At 35.2% G+C, this 24,734-nt stretch overlaps 2 protein-coding genes across 2 annotated transcripts; both read right to left on the bottom strand.

The window, feature by feature from the left end:
• Positions 1-6,710: 6,710 nt before the first annotated feature.
• On the bottom strand, positions 6,711-10,509 carry LOC133857471 (receptor-like protein kinase 5). Its single transcript, XM_062292744.1, has 4 exons — positions 10,250-10,509; positions 8,917-9,571; positions 7,422-8,484; positions 6,711-7,254 (listed from the first exon to the last, which is right to left on the bottom strand). Exons 1-4 carry the CDS (start codon positions 10,475-10,477, stop codon positions 6,711-6,713), a joined length of 2,490 nt encoding a protein of 829 aa, XP_062148728.1. The 5' UTR covers positions 10,478-10,509.
• Positions 10,510-15,081: 4,572 nt separating this feature from the next.
• Positions 15,082-24,471, bottom strand: LOC133857213 (hexokinase-1-like). The gene is made up of 9 exons (XM_062292392.1): positions 23,892-24,471; positions 20,451-20,601; positions 20,181-20,363; positions 18,726-18,800; positions 18,360-18,515; positions 18,102-18,200; positions 17,870-18,000; positions 15,957-16,038; positions 15,082-15,800 (listed from the first exon to the last, which is right to left on the bottom strand). The coding sequence occupies exons 1-9, from the start codon at positions 24,161-24,163 to the stop codon at positions 15,453-15,455; spliced, it is 1,497 nt and encodes a 498-aa protein (XP_062148376.1). The 5' UTR covers positions 24,164-24,471; the 3' UTR covers positions 15,082-15,452.
• Positions 24,472-24,734: the final 263 nt, after the last annotated feature.

The raw sequence follows: 24,734 nt of genomic DNA, 5'->3' as shown, positions 1-24,734 counted from the left end.
TCCTTTTTAATAACTCAAAACTTACATGATCATTAATCTCAAAAGCTTAAGCGCATAAAAAGAGATAAATTTAATCATTTAATTAATACTTTAACAGTACTCACTTTCATGTGTGGAACTTCTTTTTAATATGTGAAACCTAACACGTGAAATATTAAACTGAAATAAGAAGGCTCGAACTCAAGACCTTTAACGCTGATGCCATGTTAAATTAATTTAACACTTAATTAATTTCAAAAGCTTAAGCATCTTCTAGTGATCAGACAAACTAATCATTTTCATGATTCCATGTTAGCATCAAGAAAGAATAAAATTAAATCCACTAAATTTAATCTTCTGTTCTAAATATGTTTCTATTTCGAGGGGTGTAAAATGTAACAGATTAGACTCAGCACTCAAATAAAGGTACGTATGAAAATTAGATCACCAATTCTTTCTCGATGCTTAATTGACTAGTTAACTTTTTTCTAACAATAATTCCACTCGTGCGTGAAGATTACTGTCAATTGTCATGCTAATACATGTATTTTCAGTCCTTAATTAAGGTATGTCCGATCATATTTTGCTGCCTCCTCCTGTTGTGTCGACAGATATCCATTCTTTAAGAGATATCTATCCTTAAAATGAGGAAATTATGAGGAATAGTTGTTAACCTTAAAAAAATGTAGGAATTGCTATCTCTTGAAAATGGAATAGCTCTAAAGATCATTTTTTTCAAAAAAAAATATCATTCTTTTTCTTTTGGGATATGATTTTTAGAATTTAGGGTATTGTAATCCTTTCTGCTTTGATACTAATTAAACGAATTAATGAATAGGAATGGTCATCTTATTCTAACTTTTTGTATTTTTTAGGAGAAAACGTGCAAATTGACTGGAAATGTATTAATCCAAACAAAAATTAAGACTGGAAAAGTGAGTGAAACAAACGTGTGCCAGTTAAAAGTGCATGGAAAATTGAAGTCTTCCACCAATTTTTTGTCGAACTTTCCATGTTTCAAAAATTTAGGTAGAGTAATTACTCGCATATGCTATTCTCACGTATTTACTATTCGTCGGATGCGGTTAGTAAAAATCATCATCCGCATATATAACAATTTTTAAAGTATACACATACATTTTATATATAATATATATTTAATTAAATTCACTAAAACGACGATGTTTTAATGTTACCTCATATGCAGGTAACGGTTTTCTAACATACATGAAGCTAAATAATGTATGAGATGAAAATTTCATGACAAAATAATATTTAATTAAATTCACGAAAATAACGTTGTTTTGGCGTTCCCTCATATACGGATAGCGGTTTTCTAATATACATAAAGCTAAATAATATATGAGATGAAAATTTCATGACAAAATGATTATCACACAACAATCTCTTACGCATGTCACCGAGTCAAGACTGACATAGAAGACAACACTCCTAAAATCGTGCATGACATCCCAAGGCAACTTCCCAAGGTCCAACACAGCAAGTCTACATGCGCCAATCTCTCCAAGAATCCTTGCATGCACCGCACACATTCAAATGCCATTCAATTTACAGCCAATTTTTCCTAACACGAATAATTCTGTACTAAATGTAATTTTATTTTCCTTATATAGTTGGTCATGTAAAACAGTATATATACCGTGTAAAAAAACCTGCCTAGCTAACTAAAAGTACTAATTAGTATAACGGGTGATCATGTGACACGTGTCCGTGAAGGATAAAATATATAAGTTAGATCGAGCTTACGTTTTAATGAAGAAGAAACAAAACTAATGAAGTAGCTAGGTTTAAGAGAAGCCATTAATCAAACAACTGTAATTGAGTAATAGCCAAGAGGATAGCGGAATTACCTGGCCAATTAATTTTAAGAAAAGTGAGGTATGCTACATGCATGTGAGCTAGCTAGTGGCTGATTACCTATGAAGTAGTGTTAATTAGGATTAAGAAATTTAATCACGACTAATAATGCAATATAATAAATTCCAGGCACGTGACACTGGTTGAAGGTTTAACGAGGATGTACGTAGACGAAAGTGCATGTAAACTTATTGACCATCTAAAAAAAAACTTATTGACCAACATCTATTAAATTCTTTTACATGCCATATGAATATATGATATATACCATGAACTGCTTTGCATACTTTATTAGTGATAATGAGTCATGTGAATTTAAATATGTTCATGTATATTACATTGAGATTTACATAATTAAGTAGAAAGGAAATGACTTTCAAAAAAAAATAAAAAATTAATGTTGAAATAAATGAGGTTTTAAAGGAAATAAGTTAATTTGAAAGAAGAAGAAAAAGTTTTGTATAATGAAAAAAAAAGAAAAACCTTTTTTTTTTTTTTTTTTTTTTTTTTTTTATGATCCAAAGAGCGGGAGTTATTAAACACTTAACAACCCCGTGGTTAAATGAAGATAATATGCTCAACAAATTCAGCGGTTAAGTGAGGGTTATTACGCTTAATAAACTCAATAATAAAAAGAGGCTTGTGTGAACTGACAAGTGTTATAATTTGGTCATTCAAACTACTAATCTACTATAACTTAGCCCCTTTCGTCAGTCTTGACTGTTATATTGGATGAAAAATCAAATTTGACTAAAATATTTAAAAAATACCCTTATTTTAACTATTGAATTCTTTATTAATTAGTAAAAAAAGACAAAGGATAATTTTGATTTCTGTCAATGATCAAAATAAGGGTATTTAAAAATATTTTGGTCAAATTTAATATTCAACATAACAGTTAAGACAGGTGAAAGGGGCTAAATTGTAACAAACTGATAGTTTGAAGAGTAAAAACATAACATTTGCCAATTCATAATGCTTTATAAAAAAGAGATATATTATTTACATAACTCAAATATAATAATTATACAATAATAATGATGTGTTCAATATTTTTTAAAAAAATAAATAAATAAATAATGAAAAACAATCTGTCATTAAAATATAATATTAAAAGGCGTATAGACCGGGGCAAGTCAAGTCTAAGTCAAGCCGTGACATATGATTGGATTGTTGCGGAAAAAATAGTATTCATAATTCATCCTCTCTTTTTTTTTTTTTTTTTTTATGGTGATTGGGGTTGTTGTGCGTCACATATCTTTGAGATAATGACGTGTGTTGAAGACTCAGGGATACGCAAGGAGTCTAGCTACCCCATCATCCACCAACGAAGATACTGAAGATTAAAGTAAATTTGAATCTAATACTGATCTTAATTAATTAGTATCTTTGTAGGTGGATGATAGTGTTGGAGACTATGAAAGAAAAGATAATGCTATAAAAATATAAAATGAAAAGCAGAATAAAGAAAATAAAAATAAAGATTTTAAGTTATTTGGTTTATGATGACAGAAATTTCTTACAAATCAGTTTGCAAGAAATTTCATACAATCCACATATAAAATTGAAATGTGTCTATTGACATGTGAAAAGTACACATTGTTTTAATAGCATATGATTTTCACATGCTTTTTTAATAGCATTAATAAGAAGAAGAAAAAATGTGTTTATCACATGTTTAAATGACACATGTCACTCTTGTATATGAGTTGTATGAAATTTTCTACAAACCGGTTTATATGAAATTTATGTTCAATCTTTGACCCATTTTTTCAATGTAAAGCCTAAAATGCTACATTGTTGCTTTTATTCATTGATGAGTTTACAATACAAAATGACCTACATGTAGAAAAATAAATCTAATGGTTGATCATAAAAAAAAAAAAAAAAAAAAAAAAAAAAAAAAAAAAAGTAGTTAGAGTTGTGCAAAAGTTATGTGAAAGTTATACAAGAAACATTACTCATATTTATAAAGCTTACAGATGAAATATAATCCTAATCAAATCTCTTAATTTAGGGTAATTCAATATCTTCAAATCTCTAAATTCAATATAATCTAATTTTTATTAGAGGTAATATAATTCTCATCAAATTCCTAACTTCAAGATAATCCAAACATTACCTAACAGATGAGAGGTGAACTCCTTGCCTATTTAAACTTACTTTAATCTTGTGTATCTTCGTTGGTGGATGATGTGGTACATCACTGAGTCTTCAATAATGTGCAACGTATCTCTTTTGAAACCCAATATTATAAAAATTTGAAATAAAAAATCCAAGATCGTTAATTAGAAAAATCTTCAACTGGAAAGATATGAACAATAAAGGCAGCAAGCTCAGGATTTGACTTGACCCGACAAACAATTTGATTGTCTACTAATGCAGCAGTTCCAAAATTCTGGCCTTTTTTCTATAGAATTTTCTCTACAACTTGAAACTTTGATGGATGGAAGTTTTTATGTGGTTTAATGGGGATTAAGGAAGGTTTGTGTTTGAGTTTAGGCTTGGGAAGGCAAAACTAAAAAGAAAAATATGGAAGGTAAAAATTAATTTTGAAGATCGAGTTCATCTCATTGAAAATATAAAAATTCAAAAGATATTTTAAAATTTTGGAGGGCTAGTGCCCCATCCTAAAGGGTGCATTGTTTCACTTCTACCTCCACACCTTATGAAAATCATGGCTCAAAAGACTTATATAGATGAGGGAAAATATGAATTTTTTAAGCCAAGTCGGTTAAGAATTAAAACAATTTGTGCTAGTTCGATCAAGTTTGTTTGAATGAAACTTACGGTTTCTAAATATCGCATTACTTCAATCCAACAATCGAGGCTCTGGCTTTCAAGTATGAGAAACAACTTGGATTTTAGTATTGAAACATTTATGATGTACTGATTCATTCGAACGAGTTGCGATCGAAGCTTTCTAAACTTTAATTCTATCATTTTTTTGAACCACGCGCACTTGAGACTGACTCAACTCTAAACCAAAACCTTATATATAACTCAATTACATTCAGCTGTTGTACGTTTGGTCCGGAGCCAGTAATCTTTGGAAATAATACCACAAATGTTTATTTTGGAAGGTTTTGGCGGGGATCCCTAGCTACATACGGGGAGGGTCTTACCGGCCAATAGGCTTCTTCTAGTGAGACAAACTAATCATTTTCATGATGCCATGTTAATTAGCATCAAGAAAGAAGAAAATTAAATCCACTCAATTCAATCTTCTGTTATAAATATGTTTCTATTTCAAGGGGTGTAGAATGTGATAGATTGGACTCAGCACTCAAATAAAGGTATGAAAATTAGATTACTCAGTCTTTCTCAGTGCTTGACTAGTTAACTTTTTTCTAACAACAATTCCACTCCTACGCATGAAGATTATTGTCAGTTGTCATGTTAATACATGTATTTTCAGTTCTTAATTAGGGTATGTCTCCTCATATTTCCCTGCCTCCTTCTGTTGTGCCAAGAGATATCAATTCCTAATTAAGAGATATTTCTCCTTAAAAGGAGGAAATGAGGAATAGTTGTTAACCTTGGAAAGGTAGGAATAGCTGTCTCTCGAAAATGGAATAGCTCTAAAGATCATTTTCTCAAAAAATCTTTTTTTTTTTTTTTGGGGGATATGACTTTTAGAATTAGAGTATTGTAGTCATTTCTGTTTTGATCCTAAACGAATGAATAGGAATGATCATCTTATTCTAACTTTTTGTATTTCTTAGGAGGGAAAACGTGCAAATTTACTGGAAATGTGTTAATCCAAACAAAAATTACTGGAAAAGTGAGTGGAAGTGTGAAACAAGCCAGTTAAAAGTGCGTGGACTTGAAGTCTTCCACCAATTTTTTGTCGAACTTTCCACGTTTCCACAAAAGAGTGATCCGTCCTAGTCCATCCCAGTGTCTCTTTCATTGCTCACAGACAAAAGTAAGTGATCTCTTTCCTTTGAATATTCAATGCCATCTTTCCCGTTGCACACGTTATATTAGGTTGAGTGTTAACAGGACGGATAACAATCGCTCGTATCTGCTATTCGAACGTATTTATTATTTATATATGCAGATGCGGTTAGCAAAAATCATTATGTCCATATATAATAATTTTTAGAGTATGCGAATATAGTTATTAACCGCATCTATATACTCTTTATATATAATATATATTTAATTAATTTATTAAAACGATGTTGTTTTGATATTACCTCATATGCGGATAACGATTTTTTAACATATATTAAGCTAAATAATGTATGAGATAAAAATTTTATGACAAAATGATTAATAAGTGTAATAGTGTTCAACTATTACAAATGGTCGTCTTTTTTCTTCTACGTACTACTCTTCCAAACGGTCATCTTTGGTCTTTTATTCAAGTGCCCCTCTTCAACTATTTCTATTCTTAAGCCGCAAAAATAATATTATCAGGACAAATCAATAATTCATCTTTGCACCAAAAATCAATATAATGCCTACTATGACCAATAATAAATTCTGCCAAATTCAGAGAAAAATTCTTTTTATGCATCGATTCTAAATGGAACAAATAATCTTCATACGAAAGTCTTTTGTAAATGCTCTTTTTTTTTCTTTTAATAAGTATTGCAGAAGGAACAAATTACAGGGAATAAGAAACAGACAAACAAAAACAAAAACAAACTAATAATTGAAAAAATCCAATCAAGACAGACAACTAGCATCTCACATCACCGGTAGATAAGAGATGTTTAAACTTGGTGAAAAAAAAAATTACAAAAATATTTTTAATGGCACTGAAATATATGTCATTAATTCAGTATTTGATAACTCAATTACTGATTTTCCTGCGTCACTCCAGTACCATCGCCCACTTGAATTTAATCGAGGCCATCATATTCCTCCGAGCGAATATTTAGGTTGCTTTGGTCGGAGGGGATGTGGTGGGTAGCACCGATGTTCAGGTACCAATTTAGGTCCCAAGATTGTGCCGCGGCAGCAGTGTCGGCTGTGGGATTGAGCCCATCAGCTTGATAGGTTTGATCAAACCTGTGGCAGCAGACCAAAGCTGTGTGACCCAATCTGCCACATACTTGACAGGTGGGCCTTCGGCCCGATCTACTGTGCGGTTCATTTTGACCTGAAGAGCCACGATTTGGGGCTGGGTTTGGTCGGAGCAGATTCTTCAAAACCTCTTTCATGGACGGCCTTTTAGAAGGATTCGTACACGTACACAAGATTCCAAGTTTGAAGACGAAGCACATTTCATCCAAGTTGCAGGGTTTCCTAACCTCCTCGTCCAAGACATCAACAATAGTCTTGCTGTCCTGAATCTGTCGCCATGCCCATTGGACAAGTGATGTGTTTTCATCACCATCATAAGCTTTTCTTCCAGTTGTCAGTTCCAGAAGGACAACCCCAAAGCTATAAACGTCAATCTTCTTATTAACTCGTCCCGTTTGAGCATACTCTGGCGTTCAAGTTAACAACAAACAACAAACACCAAACTTCAACTCCTGCTGATCAGCTGATGGAAAAAATGGAGAAACAAACACCATAATCAAAATAGAACTTAGAAATTATTATGTTACACACCTGGAGCTATGTAGCCCAAAGAGCCAGCCACAGTTGACGTTGTAGCAGATTCTCTGTGTCTGATTAACATCTTGGCAAGACCAAAATCAGCGAGTTTTGCATTAAACTCAGAATCTAAAAGAATGTTGCTTGACTTCACATCTCGATGAACAATGGGTTGTAAGCAGTCATGGTGCATATAGGAGAGTCCATGGGCAACACCAACTGCTATCTGCAACCTCTTAGGCCAATCCAGGTTGACTTGTTGGACTGAATCTGAGAAAGTTGATGCTCCACTCTTCCTATGCAGCCATAGATCCAAGCTACCATTTTCCAAATACTCGTAGACAAGAAATTTTGAATCCTCACTGGAGATAAAACAGAGCAACTTCACTATCTTGGAATGTCGTATGGTACTCAATGTTTTAACTTCTGCAAGAAATTGTTTCTCAAGCTTTTGTTCTAGCATTCCACTATTCCAAATCCTCTTCACAGCAACAATATCACGCGAAGGATTCACTGCAACACGGTATACCATCCCTGATCCACCACGGCCTATCACGTTATTTTCTGTCATTCCTGACATAATGTCTGATCCCGTAAAATTCAGCCTGTGGAATGAGGTGAGCTCCCAAGTCAAATCCAATCCTTGCTTTCTTCTCATGAAAATCCTGATCACGAAGAATAAAGCTAGTAGAAGTGTTGCTATCACCGAACATATTATCAAAACAAGAAATCGAACCAAAATTTTGCTTGATTTGGAATTGCATTTGTCAATGTTTACTGATGAGCTATAAGCACAAAGACCGGGATTGTTCAAGAAGCTTCCTGCATATATATCATTATTGAATTCAATTGGGATCCTCCCAGTCAAATGATTGGAAGAGAGATTGAGAAAACCTACTGTTAGGCGGCCAAGTTGCAATGGAATTTCGCCAGACAGTTGGTTTTCTGACAAGTCCAAATCAGTAAGGCCTAGTAATGAACCAAATTCCTCTGGAATTTGTCCAGAGAATGCATTTCTGGCAAGGTTTAGGGTAGTCAGCGATTTCCATGATAGAATATTTGAAGGAAGAGAGCCTGAGAGTCGATTCTGGTAAAGCAAAAGGGTAGTTAAATGAGGAAGAGCTGTTATTTCTTTAGAAATTGTGCCATTTAGGAGGTTATTACTAGCGTCGAGAACCACCAAATTCCTCCAGGAAGACACTCCTATTGGAATTTTACCATAGAGTTGGTTGTTAGCAAGCAGAAGAAAAGTTAACCGAGGAAGATCTGCTATTTCTTGAGGAATTGTGCCATCTAAGAGGTTATTACTTACATTGAGAACCTCCAAATTCTTCCAGGAAAACATTCCTGTCGGGATTTTACCAAAGAGTTGGTTGTTAGCAAGCAGAAGAGAAGTTAATTGAGGAAGATCTGCTATTTCTTGAGGAATCAAGCCATCTAAGAGGTTATTACTAGCGTCGATAACCTCCAAATTTCTCAAGGAAAACACTTCTGTCGGGATTTTACCCGAGAGTTTGTTGTTAGCAAGCAAAAGAGTAGTTAAGTTAGAAAGAGCTGCTATTTCTTGAGGAATTGTGCCATCTAAGAGGTTATTACTAGCGTTGAGAACCACCAAATTCCTCCAGGAGGACACTCCCGCCGGAATTTTACTCGAAAACCTGTTATGACTGATCTCTAATCGAGAAAGATTGCGTGACAATTTCTCAGGAAGCTCACCTGTAAAAGAATTGTTGCTTAACATCAAAATGCTCAAATTCAATAATGTCCATAGGCCACTAGAAACATTCCCAGAAAACCTATTATTATGAACACTAAGAATTATTAAATTGTTGCAATTTCCAAGCGACTGGGGCAGTTCACCACTGAGGTCGTTGTTGAAAGCTACCACTCCTACCAACCTTCCATTATCACCCAAGTGTTGTGGCAGCTGACCAGAAAGTCTATTGGAAGACACTTGAAACTCTTCAAGCATAGAATATCGCCCAAGGTCCGGAGGTAGAGTACCTGATAAATTGTTGCTAAACAAATTAAAATTTATCAACCCTGGAAGACAGCCTATGCTATCTGGAATTTTTCCAGATAATTGATTGATAAACAAAGCCAAACCCGATAGTTTGGTTAGTCTTCCAAAATCCTCGGGTATTGTCCCGGTCAAGTAATTCTCAGAGAGATCAATAACATCTATGTTTGAAGCCTGAACCACCTGAGGAATCTCCCCGAACAAATTATTTTTGTAAAGGTACATTATACTCAAATTCTTCAGCATAAACAAACCGCTTGGGATTTTCCCGCCTAGATTGTTCCTTGACAAATCCAAATGCTCCAGTGCCGCCATTTTTCCAATCTTTTTTGGGATTTCTCCTACCAAATTGGAGCTTGTCACCCAAAGATACTTCAGTTTCTTCAACTTTGTGAACTCTGAAGGCAACCTTGCTGGCATGATCATCGTCATGTAGGCCAATTCTAGTCCTTCAAGATTGGACAAGTTGCCAATTTCTAGCGGGAAAGAACCGTTAAACTGACACGCGAAAAGCTGAAGTAATCTCAACTCTGTTAATTGCCCGATGGATGCTGGGATGTTTCCGGAGAAGCTGTTGGCTCCAAGGTTGAGCAGGCGAAGCTGAGCCATGCGGTGAATGTCGTCAGGGACCGTGCCGGCAAAGTAGTTCTGCGAGAGGTCGAGATATTGGAGATTGGAGCAGTTGTAGAGAGGTCGTGGGAACTCATTAGAGGTCATATAGTTGTATGAAAGGTCAAGGGTTGTGAGGTTGTTGAGGTCACAGATGAAGGGTGGGACTGTTCCGGTGATATTCATGTTTTGGAGGGATAGTCTGGTGACTGATGAGCCATCGGTACTGCAGTTGATCTCTGGCCAGATACAGTGGGAGGATGAGTTTGATGAGGTCCAATGGCTGAGGGACGGGGGGTTTTGCCAGTGTTGCTTTAGCTTCAGTAGAACTGCCTGCTCTTGATCATGGAGCTGATGAGAGGTTGCATGGCTGAAGAGGAGAAGGAAGAGGCTTGTGTAGAAAGAGAGTTTGATGCATTTTTTGGTTGTTTTCGTCATTTGGAGGTTGAGTTCGTTACTTCTTGTTTGAAATCTGGTCCCAATGATGCGATCTGAAGCGCTTGAAACCATATATATAAAGACGTTAGACGTTGAAACCAATGGTCAATAATCAAACGTGAAACTTGGACAAGAAATAAAATTCTACGCCATGACGACCATGTGTTATTTTTACTTCAATTTGATTTACATAAGTCACACTAAAACTTATTGGGTATACGACCAATGCATGTAGAACTCACGTATATATAGTATATGAAACCTATGTATCATGGTATAAACTTGATGTACAAATGCAAGTACTCTACGAGGGTCAGTACGTACCCACACCCAAAAGCCTTTGTATTAAAATTCTCCCACCCTTTAGTTTGTGGTGTGAATAGAATAGAAAAACAAAACAAATAAAAAGAAACAAATTAAGATGCGCACGCCTGAGAAACCAGAACAAGAAGAAAAGAAAAGAAGGATTAAAGAATAAGAAGAGAATGGGTTTAAAGTGAAGTGAAAAAAGAAATTAAAGGGAAAAGCTCCATGCACAACTAATTGTGCACAATCTGTTGCGCATGTATCAGTTCTCGAAATTAAATGGTCTTATACGGGTGTGAAAAAAGAAAAGGCAAAAAGCGAGATCGATGAAAAAGACAAAGTTGGGTTAGGCGGTGCGAGATATTAAAAGATATAGAGAAAAGACGAAAGTGGAAAATCGATTTTTAGGAATTTTATTGTTTAAATGACATGTATTTTATTAATTTAGGTATTGATATTTAATTAATTTGTTTTTAGGAATAAGTGACATAAACCGAGGCGTGGTAAATCCTCGTGGTAGTGGTACATGAATTTAAGGTAAGTAGAACTGATTAATTAAGGATTTTATGAAAATAATACACCCAAAAATAAAGATTTTCAAAATGAAATATATTTTGGTGTATATACATGAGCATATGTCTTATTGTCATTCATTCTCAAAACAAATGAGAAATTTTGAATAAATCATGCAAATAGTGAGTTGAGCTATATTTTGATACTGATTATGCGTGATGTTATATTTGATATAGCAGCGCCATTGTGTAATTTATATGTGGAATTTTATAAATGCGAGTTGCATTGATTGATCTGGAAAGGCATTGGATAACCAAGGTGACATATAAGAATTTTATGATGAGATATGACATTGTATTTTCAAGAAGTGGAAATTGGCATCTTATGTATAATTTTTTGAATGATTTAATTTATTTGTGAGCATTTCGATTATGATTTGAAAACTCTCTATAGCATAGTGAGATTTATAAGCTCGATACCAAAGCTAGTCCTTGAATAAGGGCATCGAGCATTAGATTCCAAATTTGAAGATCGTGCAACCATGTGTGCTTTGAAGGGGAGGCAACATGGCAATCAGTCATGAGTAAATCTCTCATTAATTATATGGGCGTGGATCCATGGCTAAAGACTCCAAGGATGGTCATTTTTTCTTGCCTGAGAAAAGGTCTCGGTCCCATACGGGGGTCACACAACCTAGCCAATCAGAGTGAAAATGTTTGACAAAGAGTGTATGACATTTGAGAGATAGTTTTTAATATATATATATTTGAATCATTGCATTATTTTATTTATTATAGTTTTGAGAATGAACTGGCTTGCCTTGTGGTATATATGTAACTAATGTAAGTAAATGCATGCAAATAATATCATTTATACCTTCTCGCATATATATATATATATATATATATATATATATATATATATATATATATATATATATATATATATATATATATATATATATATATGCCCGTCTGCAATACATCATGTTCATTAGTTACGATTCTCGATCTTCCTAAAAAAAATGGTGGATTTTGCTAAGTGGAAATCCGACGTCAATTATCAATTTCAGCCATTCACTACAGATATATGAATGGTTGTATACGAGTGATGTCCACAAGGATCGGAGAAAGTCTAAAAAGAAACATCTAAAAAATGGGACAGTTTGATTAATTGGTCCGATCGACCACCATCAACTATCATGTGATGTGATGGCCATGATATTGGTAATGAAATATAAAGATTGCTGAATAAGTAAATATTTTATAGGGAACTAGGTGAAAAGAATATAAAATGGTAATGAGAATCAAATTAAATCTTATTCAAATCTGATTTGATTGATTACGATCAATGCTGAAATCAAATCTCATAATAACAAATCTCACAATATTTTCTAACAAAACACTTAAAAGAATAATTTGAATGACAATACAAACCTAAAAGATAGTATTCTAATTATCTTGAGACTCCTAACAATATATAGCACTAATCATAAGGATAAAAACTAGCCACAAATTGATTTAATAAACTGGCAATTGTCTTAAAACATGTGAAAAATACATGTAACTTTTAATGAATTTTAACGGTTTTAACTTCCCGTTTGTTTTTATTTGTGTTCTTTTTTTTTTTTTCTTTGAACTTTCTTCTTCTAACCTAATCCCTCTCTCAAAACAAGCCGTAAATGCAGTCCAACAGGTTTTTTTTATATATATATATTTTTTGCAAAATCTTGGAAAAATAAAAAGAAAAAATCATTCTTGTTAAGTTGTCATCCCATGTGAGTGGATGATGTTTTCCATTATTTTCCAGGTAATCAAACAGAGTGGATGATGTTTTCCATTATTTTCCAGGTAATCAAACAGAGTGGATGATGTTTTCCATTATTTTCCAGGTAATCAAACAGAGTGCATTATGTTTTCCATTATTTTCTAGGTTATCAAAACAGAGCGCATTATGTATTCCTTTTCCAATAATAGTTTTCTCAACGATAGTAATGATGCCATATCTTTGAAAGTAATCAAGTCAAGCATAGAAACTTGGTCTGATTCGGGTAGAGGTAAACAATTTTGGACTTGTGTCGGTGTTTGAGAGTGAAAATTTTACGAGTGAGGACTTAACCGTAAAAAACTCTGTTAATTATATTTTAAAAAAAAAAAAAATTCTTACAAATGAATTTCTTATAAACTAACTTTTAATAGTGATATATGTCTCTTGCATGTGAAAAATACATTATTTTTTTTCAAATTAAAACACTTTTTTTTAATTGCATGTGCTTCTTATATGCATTTTTAATAGCTTAAAGAACATGTCGCTTTTAGATACTGGTTTGTATGAGTTTCCTACAAACCAGTTTGTAGAAAATTTGTGTCCTTCAAAAAATGTTTCTCACATGTGTGAGGTCATTTTTTGAATGATACATGACAATTTATTAGATTGGGTTCCTAATTTTTATGAAATTTCTGTCCAATTTGTAGAATTTTTAGTATATATATATTTTTATTTAAAATTGTTCTTATCGTTTTTTTTTTCTTTTAATTTTTTTTTTCAAAAGATATGTAGAATTCATTTCTACTGCAAGACATTTAGTTTCAACAGATGACACATTGTGTGTTGAACTACGTACAATTCATTTAATGTAGAATTTAATTTGCACAAAATGAAATTTACTTTATTTTAAACATTATTTTTAATAAATGAACTTAGTTGACTTTTTGGTTTTAACTTTAAGGTGGGCTCTCCAACAATAAAATTCAAAACGAAAAAATATTGTGCAGAAAATATAACAAAATAGTAGGAAATAGGCCGAAAATTGACATGGTTATCTTAGAAGGGCCACATAAAGCGGTAATTGAAACGGCAACCAAAAGGATGCCAGAGAATGATAAGTATTAATGGTTTCCAAACAGAATCTGTCGAAGAGGAGGACCAATCTTTGGTAGCATAAGTTTCCGCAACAAGATCAAACTACAAAGACACAAGGAGATTAAAACTGATAGAAACCAAAAAAAAAAAAAAGCAACAAAATACATAGAGTAACAGCAAAACACACAACAAAACACCTCAAACTAGAAGCATTGGTGGAAGAAGGCGACAACGGGGTGGAGCGTGGGAGCAACGCGCGAGCTAGTAAGATCCACACGCAGGAACTTGAGGGTTAGACGGAGGTGCGTAGAGAGGTGACTGGGGCAGAGAGACGAAGGAAGACGGTAGTGAGATGCATCTCAGTAGTTGCGACTAACGTAAAGTGACAAATCGAGCTTGGAAGAAAAAAAAAAATGGAAGAAAGAATCGATCTGAAATCCAATTTGGTTCCAAGTGCAAGCAATCGTGAGGGAGGAGAACTAGGTAAGGCTTTGGCGAGAGTAATGTCTCCCCCCAACCCCCCCCCCCCCCCCCCCCCAAACACACTTCAATGTCTAGTTCTGCCCTTGAATGACAGAGAACGTCGCGAAGGAGGAAGCCAGCGTGATTGTCGTGGAGGATAAATAGATACTACTTATTTGACAGGAAAGTAACTTGGCTCTAATATCTACTGATGCAGCAGAACATAGTGAGTTCGCAAAAATAAACAAAACTAGAATCACAACTCTTCCTAAAACCAAGAGTCAGTTAAAAAAAAAAAAAATGGTGGCAAAAAGAATAGAAAGGTAGGTATATTTTCCTTCAATTGATGATTTGAAGGTATTTTTGCTAAAAACGTGTCGATTTCAGGGAGTTGAGCATAATTTTCTTCTTTTTTTCTTTTTCTCTTACACGGATGCCCATAACTAAATATTCCACATTGCTGATACACAAAATCCTGTTTTATTAGCAATAGTAACAGGAGAGAATGCTCCAGCATGGTGACTCCTCACATAACAGTTTACATTCCCTATTTTATTCCCTAACTCTGGACAGGTGAACTCAAAATATGAAGCATGAAAGCTTGAGCCATACTCCACTTGACCCTCCATATTTGATTCACTGTTCTATTATATGCTCTGCAATACCATAAATTAAGGCTTTGCTGACATGGTCTCTCCAACTAAGAGCTAAGACAAGCTCTGAATGATCCGGGATTGTGAAATGGGGAAACGAAAATATACCCCAAATAAAAAGATGAAAAAAAAAAAAAAAAAAATCATTCTTCTTCCTTCTACCTTGGCTTTGATCCTTTTCATGATTCCTCCACGCCCAGGTATTGAGAATGGGAGGCAGCAAGGAGGGCAGCTCCAATGCCAGAGCCATCGTTAGAGTGCTTAATGACAATGTTCTCAGCGACCTCCTCCCCCAACAACTCCTTGAGTGTACTCTCCATACAGCTGCTGAATTTAGAGTAGTGTTCATACAAACCCCCATCCATGGCTATCACCCCCTTCTGCTTCTCCCCATCCCTCATCGTGTCTCTTCCCAATTTCTTCAGGATGCCAAAGATCCCAGCAGCAGAGAGACGGGCTCCTCGTGTAGCAACAATGTCGCAGACCTCCACAATGACTCTTCTCATTTTCAGGGAGGTATTAGATATCTATCCACAAGAAGAACATTCACATATAAGAAAACCCATAAAATAATGTCTGTGTGACCTTAAGAATACAAATTGGTGTGGGAAAGATCTGCTTGTTTTAATTAAAACGCCCTCCCAAACACATCTTAACATAAAAGTTTAGGCAGGTATCTTTACCTCTAAGACATCCTTCAATTTGCTCCCAACCACTCTTAGATCTGAAGACGTGTCATGGTGCATTGCAGACATGTCGGGGGTCCTGCATATTTTACATCATCAATGTATGAACTCTTGAGCTTCCAGCCCATCAGAAAATTTATGGGCAAATGCAAAGAAATATAATAGAGGCAAAAAAAAAAATGTATATAAATTACAGTGTAATTTTAATAGCGCCATGGCATAAAAGTTAACAAAGAGACAACTCAAAACAAAGTCAAACAAGTGATACAGCAGTGAATGTTTCATTCAACTTTATCCCTCTGCCCCTCATTTTCCTTACAGACTCCAATACTCTAAAAAAAATGTCCTACATAACAGTTTTTAGTCATATGGGATTATAAAATTATTAGATGGGTTGTACCGATTTGCAAATTGCTCATAGCCTAAAACTCCCCATAGCAAGCAAAAATAACAAATAACTCTAGCTCCCAACTTCCATTTGGAATTTTGACAAAAACCATCACGTCAACACCAATAATAAAATGAAAAGCGTCCCTCATAACAAAAATATAACATTAAAAAAAATAAAAAAGAAAGAAAAAAAAGGACTAAATATAAAAAATAATAAAAACAAAAAAGTTTTAAAAAAAATAAAAATGAAGAAGAAAAAAACATGGGGGTTGATGGCCACCCCCTCTAACCAGCCAAAGGATGGGAGTGGCCAAACCATCTCCTTGGCCTTGAGAGTGGTTTGGCTTGGAGCATTGGGAGTGGTTCGGCTTGGAGCATTGGGAGTGGTTCAGGCACCCCAAAATCTGCCCAGAGGGGGTGGCCGAACCACCTCCATGGCCTTGAGAGTAGTTCGTTCCAGAGCATTGGGGGGGGGGGGGGATTTTTTTTCTCTTTTCATTTTATAGATTTTATTTTTTAATATAGGGGACGCTAGTCATTTTATTATTGGTGTTGCCGTGGCGGATTGACGATTCCCATCAAAATTCCAAACGGACGTTGGGAGAAGAGAGTTATTTGTCATTTTTGCTTACCACGGAAAGTTTTAAACCCTAGAGAGCTATTTGCAAATTGGTGCAACTACAGAGACTGATTTTGTATTTATCCTTAAAACTATAAAACTAGAATGTTCCATAAATTTGAGTGTGAAGGAGGTCCCATTGCCATGAGGATAAAAAATGAAGAAAAAAAAAAACTGAAAAAATGCAATTAGTATAAATTCCAGACAATGAACAACTGCAGCTTTACAGTCGTAGTCCCTACCAATGGTGAAGTTATCATTTTAATCAGTGTAATAAGCAGCAACAAGAACAAGTTTTAACCCTCCACAATCTATGAACATTACCAGACCATCATGGAATTATATCCGCCCATGCATACAAAACCTTTATAACCCCTGTCAAGCCCAGCAGGAACCAATCTATTGGATGATGGATAATATATGGCTTAGTCTTGTAGACTTGGTACGAGATTGGGTTAGGTTGCATCAAATGGCAGGTCGAACCAGAAGTTCATCCTACATTTGCAACCAAACCAACTAGATATTTCTTGCCTGTTATGCCCAACCAGAAGTCATCCTTTGGGAAGTGAACTGGGATTTTAGATTTGTGCATTTGATTTTTTAGGATGGGTAGGAATTGAATGGCATGGTGGCTAACCTAGTCATTACTAGAATTATAGCGTATAGGTCAAGTGTTCTAGTGTGGAAACGTCGTTGCAATTAATGAGTTATAAAACTTGCAACCCAAGTTTAAATCAAAATACCTAATTCATAGTTAAACAGGTCTATCTTCATTGGTGCACCATAAATATGGAATATAAGATAATATCCACAATCTTGAACCTGGATAAGTAAAAATGGAGTCACCACCAGCACAAGAGACAAGGTTAAAATGGTTTGCCTACAAAAGTTTTGGGCATACCTCAGTATGAACGGAATTTTCAGTTTGGGTGGAACAGCATCACCAAAAAAGTCAGCTTCTTCAGCCATCCTGCACAAAACTCTGCGTACGATGTCCCCCAAATACATCCCAGAAAGTATCTTCTCGAAAATCTGCACACAACAATCAGAAAGGTTTAACAGATAAACATTAAGCTATTCCTATTAAGCAGCGAGGAAATCAAGCTGTAACTAAAAGTACATGGGGTTGTTACCTGTTCTCCGGGGTTCAAACTCTCAACATCCAGTGCTTGATCATATTCTGTTAGTGGGAGGTGTGATGACCGGAAGTTACCCCACTCCATATTTATAACCTACAGTATGATAATTTATTGGTGTTTAACTGTCTTGCACTTAACAATCAACATTATGAACCTACTTTTGAACACATCTGTCAAAAAAGAAAAGAGAGAAAATATGTGCAGGTCACAATTTCACAATAATTCATAACAAATATTCAAGAGTACACTAACCATTTCTCCTGATATAGGTAGAAGACCATGCCACTTGGGAATAGCATGTGCTCGCTCTACATATGCCGCATTTGTTCCAGTGCCCAAAATGACAGCAGCAATGACATCCCGGTCGTGGTATCTACCTCCTGCTAATGTTCCAATTGTATCATTGACCTGCATCATCCCAGCAAGTTAGCATTGCCCAAAGTAAAAACAAAAATAATAGTCAACAGGATGAAACACCAAGAAACCCAACAAAAATAATTTTTATATTATACCAAACTGTTATTCATCCTCCCATGAGCCTAACAGGAACTTTTAGACATAACCTCTGGAAGCAGAAAAGTAGACAAACTCCTGAAGCAGAAAAGAAACTGGTCTTACCAAAGCAGCCACTCGCATATCAAGGCCAACTTTTTCCATGGCTTTAGTCAATTCTCCAACCACATCCTGTCCAACCTATAACAATACCAGCCAATAAACAAATTACATGAGGATTAAACATCAGAAGTGAGATGTCGGAAATTGGGTTCGTTTGACATTGCCTTTTAGTTTTGCTTTACAAACAACTCTCAATACAAAATACTCACAAAAACACGCAAAACTGCTTTTAACTTTATGTCCCATCACAACCAAAAAGCAAAAAGCACCCTCTAAAAAGTGTTTTCAAACAAACCCATCATCATTCATGATAAATAACTATAACAGGCTGTGCGCTCCGTTACAGAAATGACCCCCTCCATCATTTGGATCATTTCAGGTTGTGAGACACATTCAAATTAAATATAAGTCCCCAGAATGCAAACAAAGAAAAAAAATTAGAGGGAGGGATCAAACAAACTTCTTATAATTATATTTAATATTTAAAAATAAATTTTAAATTTAAATATTAAAATTAATATAATTCTATATAATCCAAAGATTTCTAGACCAACTATTACAGGGACCCACCCCTTCACAACCTATAAATCAAAGACAAATCATTTTCCTAGCAAAATCCACCACGTAGCACACGCATTAAACATTGGAGAGAGAGAGAGAGAGAGAGCATACTCATGCACTTGTGCATTGGAGATTCTAGGAATCAAATCGGCTTCATGAAGGAAAAAATTTTGATGGCATCAAGGATAATTAATTATGTCAATTTCTTTTATATTACAGCTAAGTTAAATTGCAGTTACTGACTTCTATTCTCAAAATAGGTATGTGAACTGAAAGAATCTCTTCAACAAAAGCGGGTGCAACAATTTCAGAAGCAACAAAATGTTCTGGAGTGCTTTTCCATTTGCCATTACATCCTGTTTCTAGATCATGAAATCAGAGTACAAATCATTTTTCAAATAAGACCAAGCACTAGGGCCAGCCTACCTGCCTCTAGGCAAATAAGCATGACCATGATATTAGAGTATTGCTAGAAGTAGGACTTTTGTCCCCCAAAAGGTAATGTGGCTTTTAAAATCAGCATTGAATTTGGGATGATCATTACTGGATTTTGATCCAATGGTGATTTTAAAAGTCATATCACATTTGGAGAGATAAAATGGGGACAAAAATCCTACTTCTAGCATTACTCATAATATTATCACAGTTATTACCACTGAAAAAGATAAAAATCTAAACAAAAGAAGAGAGGAGAAGAAGATGAAAGACGCCACAATGAAAACAATAATGGCAATAATTTCGTTACAGATATAACTAGTATAAAATATTTGCAAAGCTTTTATGCCTGCTTCATCCGGACAATGGATCATAGACCTAATGAACACTTACTAACTACAGACAAGGAAGGCAATATCAATATTCAAGATTGCCAAAAGCGAGTCAAAGTAAAGGATTTACCGTGTCTTCGATATTGAATCCTTTTGTCCACTTTATTAAATTCCCTGATGAAATTGATAATTGCCTCACTGGGAACGAGAAGGTAAAACCGAGCTCCCTTTGTCTACCTGACGCAGGATGAAGTCCTTCACCTTCTGTAGCAACAAATTTTGCGAGAGCTGCGGCTATATAATCAAATAATGCCTGGAGTCACATCATCTAGAATGCTTTAGAGTTTGAACCATTTAAAGCATGTGAACCTTTGACAGTCCTGTTTAAAGAAATACTAACTTCTGAACTCCCAGTCATCAAATGTGGAGGAATTGAAACTTCATCAAATTCTTGATTGACCACACGTTTGTCTTTCCCATCCAACAGCACTCGCAGGACACGGAAGTTTGTGCCTCCAAGGTCCAATGCATAAAAAAGACCTTTCTCATCCCTATCAAAATTAGGATGAAAGTGAGTAATGGGCATGCCAAGCTTAAATTGCAATTCAACAGTACAAGAGATCTAGACACCTGATATTGCATCGAATTATATGGAACTATTTCACATAAGAGTTATTTATTTTCCGTTATTTAGAAAAACAATTAAATACTTTTCATTTTTGACATAGTCTCTTCTTTCTTCTATCATTTCTTTTTACTCATGATAAGCCTCATCCCTAATTGCAAATATAATGCTTTAGGGGAAATCTCTCATTGAATATTGATGTGAGAGAGAAAGTCCATTAGAAAATTGTTACTTTATGCAGCTGTGACAAATTAGCCAAAAATATACTCGACAGCAATAAAAGCGGATAAAGATGCCTCACACATGGTTCTTCATTCAGCTCAGTTAATTGTCTGAAACCATCGCTATTCAATTGATATGGTGATGAACATCGATTTCGGCCAAAAGTTAGTTAGCTAATCATGAATTGCAAATTTATATTTATCTCTATATACCAAGAGAGAAGACTCTTTCTTTCATAAAATAAGAAAGTTGGGTTGCACTCGGCAAACCATTTTACTAAATATTTCCTCTTCGATTTTTATTAATTTTCAGTGTATAATTTACTAAATATTCTCTTCAAAACAAACATCATCCTTGGTGATTTAGAATTTTACATAGCCAAATTAAATTGGAAAAGGTTCACTTAGGATTTGCTTTTTGACTGGCCTAACCTTTTTCTCTTGTTTGGCTTTTCTCTTTGTTGTTCAAATCAAATGCTTGTTTAGTTATTTTTGTGGGAGTTAGTGGTATGTTTACTTCTTCTTTGCTATTTCCTTTTTCCATTCTCTGTCCAATGGTCACCTCCTTTTCCCCTTTTTTTCATTTCATGCTCAAATCTTATACTATGTAGCTTACCGACTCTAGTTTTTTTTTTTTTTTTTTCACATTCATATCTGTTCTTGGGGACTTTTTGGTTTTCTTTCTTGCGCGCGGCTATTATATGAGATTTCTCCAGGCAATTATTCCTCCTTTATTGGATGTCTAACTATAACCGACACTTTGCTTTGGTTTTTCAGGAGAATATTTCACGCTTTCACAAATAAGCAAATTGCTTGTCTCATAAATTTAACGGATAGTCTCCGATGCCTCTCTTTTCTTGTTTTCAAATTTAGTGTGTTCTTCATTGAATATGTCCATTTTATGGTCAATGAGTGATCGAGCTTCATGTGGTAGGGGCAATTTTTTTTTTTTTTTTTTATAAGTAATAAACAATCTTATCAAAAGCGTAAGATGCTCCTAAGTACACCGGAAGTATAAAAAGGAAACACCTAACTAGAAAGAAAGAAAAAAAAAAAAACAAAAACAAAACAAAACCAAGAAAATCGACAAAATTATGCGACAACGGGGACACAAAAGCCACAATCCAACAATACAAAGTACGAAAGAACGAAGCTAAAATATCCTCCAATGCCCTTTCCAAGTCCTCAAAACACCTATTATTTCGTTCCTTCCATAAACACCAAAAGAGGCAAACCGACACCATCTTCCAAATAGCAGCACTCATCGGCCTTCCAGACGGCCACCAACAAGCAAATAGGTCGATAACTCTTCTAGGCATAACCCAAGACATACCAAAGAAGAAAAGAGAGAACTCCACAAAGTAGAAGCTACATCGCAGTGAAGAAGAAGATGATCCACTGATTCCCCATTTCTCTTGCACAAGCAGCATCTATCCACTATAATAACATGCCTCTTCTTGAGATTATCCAAAGTAATAATCTTGCCTATGGCTGCCAACCACACAAAAAAAGCCGTCCTCGAAGAAGCCTAAGTCTGCCACACACTCTTCCAAGGGAAGCGATTACCTACAGAGCAAGCCAAGGAACTAAAGAAGGACTTGACCTTGAACAAACCTCTTTTGGAAGGGACCCACCAAAGCCTATCTTCACTACCTCTTTTCACAATAACTGAGTGTAACACCTGAAAAAAGGAAGTAAAGACATCCACTTCCCAATCAAGTGCCTCTCTAGAAAAGCTAACTTTCCACTGAGTGGAACCGCCCAAAAACTCCATATTCCACAACAAAAACATCCTTAGCACGAGCAATGCCAAATAAAACAGGAAAAGCTTCCTTAAGAACTGCATCCCCGCACCACAGATAATGCCAAAATATGGTCCTAGCCCCATCCCCTACCTCAAATCTAGAGAAGCCTAAGAATTATGGCAACCCAATTTTCTTATTTTAAGAAAGCCAAAAAAAAAAAAAAAAAAGAGTTATCTTTCATAGTATATAGAGTTAAATATTAATTTGCAATTCATGATTTAGCTAACTAACTTTATAATATTTATATCTGTAACAAAAACTATTGCCATTATTGTTTTCATACAATAAGAAAGTTGGGTTGCACTCAGCAAAATTGTCCCTACCACATCAAACTCAATCACTCGTTGACCATAAAATGGGCATATTCCATGAAGAACACACCAAAAATGGAAAACAAGAAAGACAAACTTTAGAGACTATCCATTAAATTTATGAGACAAGCAATTTGCTTATCTATGAAAACATGGAATATTCTCCTGAAACGCCCAACTTTACCAAAGCAAATCATCGGCTATAGATAAACCTCCAACAAAGGGGGAATCAAAGAGTCCCACATTCAACAACAGATATGAACTTTATATATATATATATATATATATATATATATATATATATATATATATATGATAAGCTACATAATATAAGATAGGAGCATTAAATGAAAAATGAACAAGTAATACCCAATAAGTAAACATACCACCAACTCCCACAGAATAACCAAACAAGCATATGGTTTGAACAACAAAGAAAAAACCAAACAAGAAAAAAAAGGTTAAGGCCAGTCTAAAACCAAATCTAAATGAACTTTTTCCAATTTAATTCGGCTACGTAATATTACAAATCACCCAGAAAGAAGCTTTTTTGAAGTATCTAGCATTTCTCGTTCTTGAATTAAAGCACCGAAATTTATAACGAAAAATCAAATTATACACTGAAAATTAATAAAAATCAAAACGGAAATATTTAGTAAAACGTTTATCAAAACCAAACTTTTCTTAAAATTTCACTCACAAACATACTAAATAAAAATAACCACAAACAAATTCCAATTAAAAAAAAATATCTATACTTATCTCGCTGAAATTTGATCAAAATGACCACTGCTTTCAATCAAGAACCCTTTTTTATTCAATTATAAATCAAAGCAAATCAAAGAAGAAAAGAGAGTTCTTTTTGTGTGCTTTTGTTACCCTGTGGGGAGGTTATCGACGTAGCTGATGAGCATCTTGAGCTTGCTCCCACCCTCCGATGCGAGACCAGCGTGCATCTCAACGGTCATGGCGTCCGCCACCTGTCTGAGCTTCCCGATTGGGGTCCCACACTTCTCCTCGAAGTCATTGAGGATCGCCATGGCCCTGGCCCATTTCCCTGAGCTCCGAATCCGGTGCTGCACCACCAGCACCGCCGCCGCGCAAGCCGCCGCCGCGCACACCACCGCCGCCGCCACCGCCACCTTCCCCATCTCTCTCTCAATCCCCAGAAATCAAATTCCCAATTGGTTTTATACGACCGTTAAAAAAAAATCGCTAATCAAAGCCTCGTATTCCTTTGCATGAGCTATGAATCGGTCGTGAAAGAGTACCGGAGAGAGAACGAAAGAGAGTGGACGAGTTGAAAACCCCAGATCGGAGGGGGGAAATGGACGAGCTGGAGCGATTTTCCCGGAAAATAGTTCGTTTTCTCGGAAAATAAGCCGTTTACTGGTTCTCTCTTTTGTTTTCTCGGAAAATAAGCATTGCTCGAATGAATCTTTTATTTTGGAGTTAGGCCTTTGGCTTCATATGGAAAGGGGGATAGAGGCTGAAAAACGGTCATGGTTTTGGATTGAAATTACGACAATGACATAACGGATGCCAACTACGCTGCTTAAGCCTTTGTACTTTTGAGATCCAGGAGGGCCACGTGTACGGTTTTGGGTGATTAGCACGTGTGGTGTAAGAGTTTGCGAGCCTGTCCTGATTGATATCGTACTTCAAAGGATTTTTTGTTTTTTTTTATTATTATTATTTTTTTTCTTTTTTATTTGTGGGGCA

This window comes from Alnus glutinosa, chromosome 14, assembly GCF_958979055.1.
Source record: "Alnus glutinosa chromosome 14, dhAlnGlut1.1, whole genome shotgun sequence".
In the NCBI taxonomy this organism is placed as follows: Eukaryota; Viridiplantae; Streptophyta; class Magnoliopsida; order Fagales; family Betulaceae; genus Alnus; species Alnus glutinosa.
This window is presented reverse-complemented; position numbering and strand designations above follow the sequence as displayed.

Excerpts from the sequence above, each read along its gene's own strand:
- LOC133857471 (XM_062292744.1), bottom strand. The coding sequence starts at position 10,477 with ATGACGAAAACAACCAAAAAATGCATCAAACTCTCTTTCTACACAAGC. Across the intron at positions 9,572-10,249 it reads GCAGTACCGATGGCTCATCA|AATTACTTGACCGGGACAAT; the intron begins GTCACCAGACTA and ends GATCTCTCTGAG. Across the intron at positions 7,255-7,421 it reads GGCTACATAGCTCCAGGTGT|CTTTGGGGTTGTCCTTCTGG; the intron begins GTAACATAATAA and ends TGACGTTTATAG.
- LOC133857213 (XM_062292392.1), bottom strand. The coding sequence starts at position 24,163 with ATGGGGAAGGTGGCGGTGGCGGCGGCGGTGGTGTGCGCGGCGGCGGCT. Across the intron at positions 18,801-20,180 it reads GATTCAATATCGAAGACACG|GTTGGACAGGATGTGGTTGG; the intron begins GTAAATCCTTTA and ends GTATTGTTATAG. Across the intron at positions 18,516-18,725 it reads ATATGCGAGTGGCTGCTTTG|GTCAATGATACAATTGGAAC; the intron begins GTAAGACCAGTT and ends GGGATGATGCAG.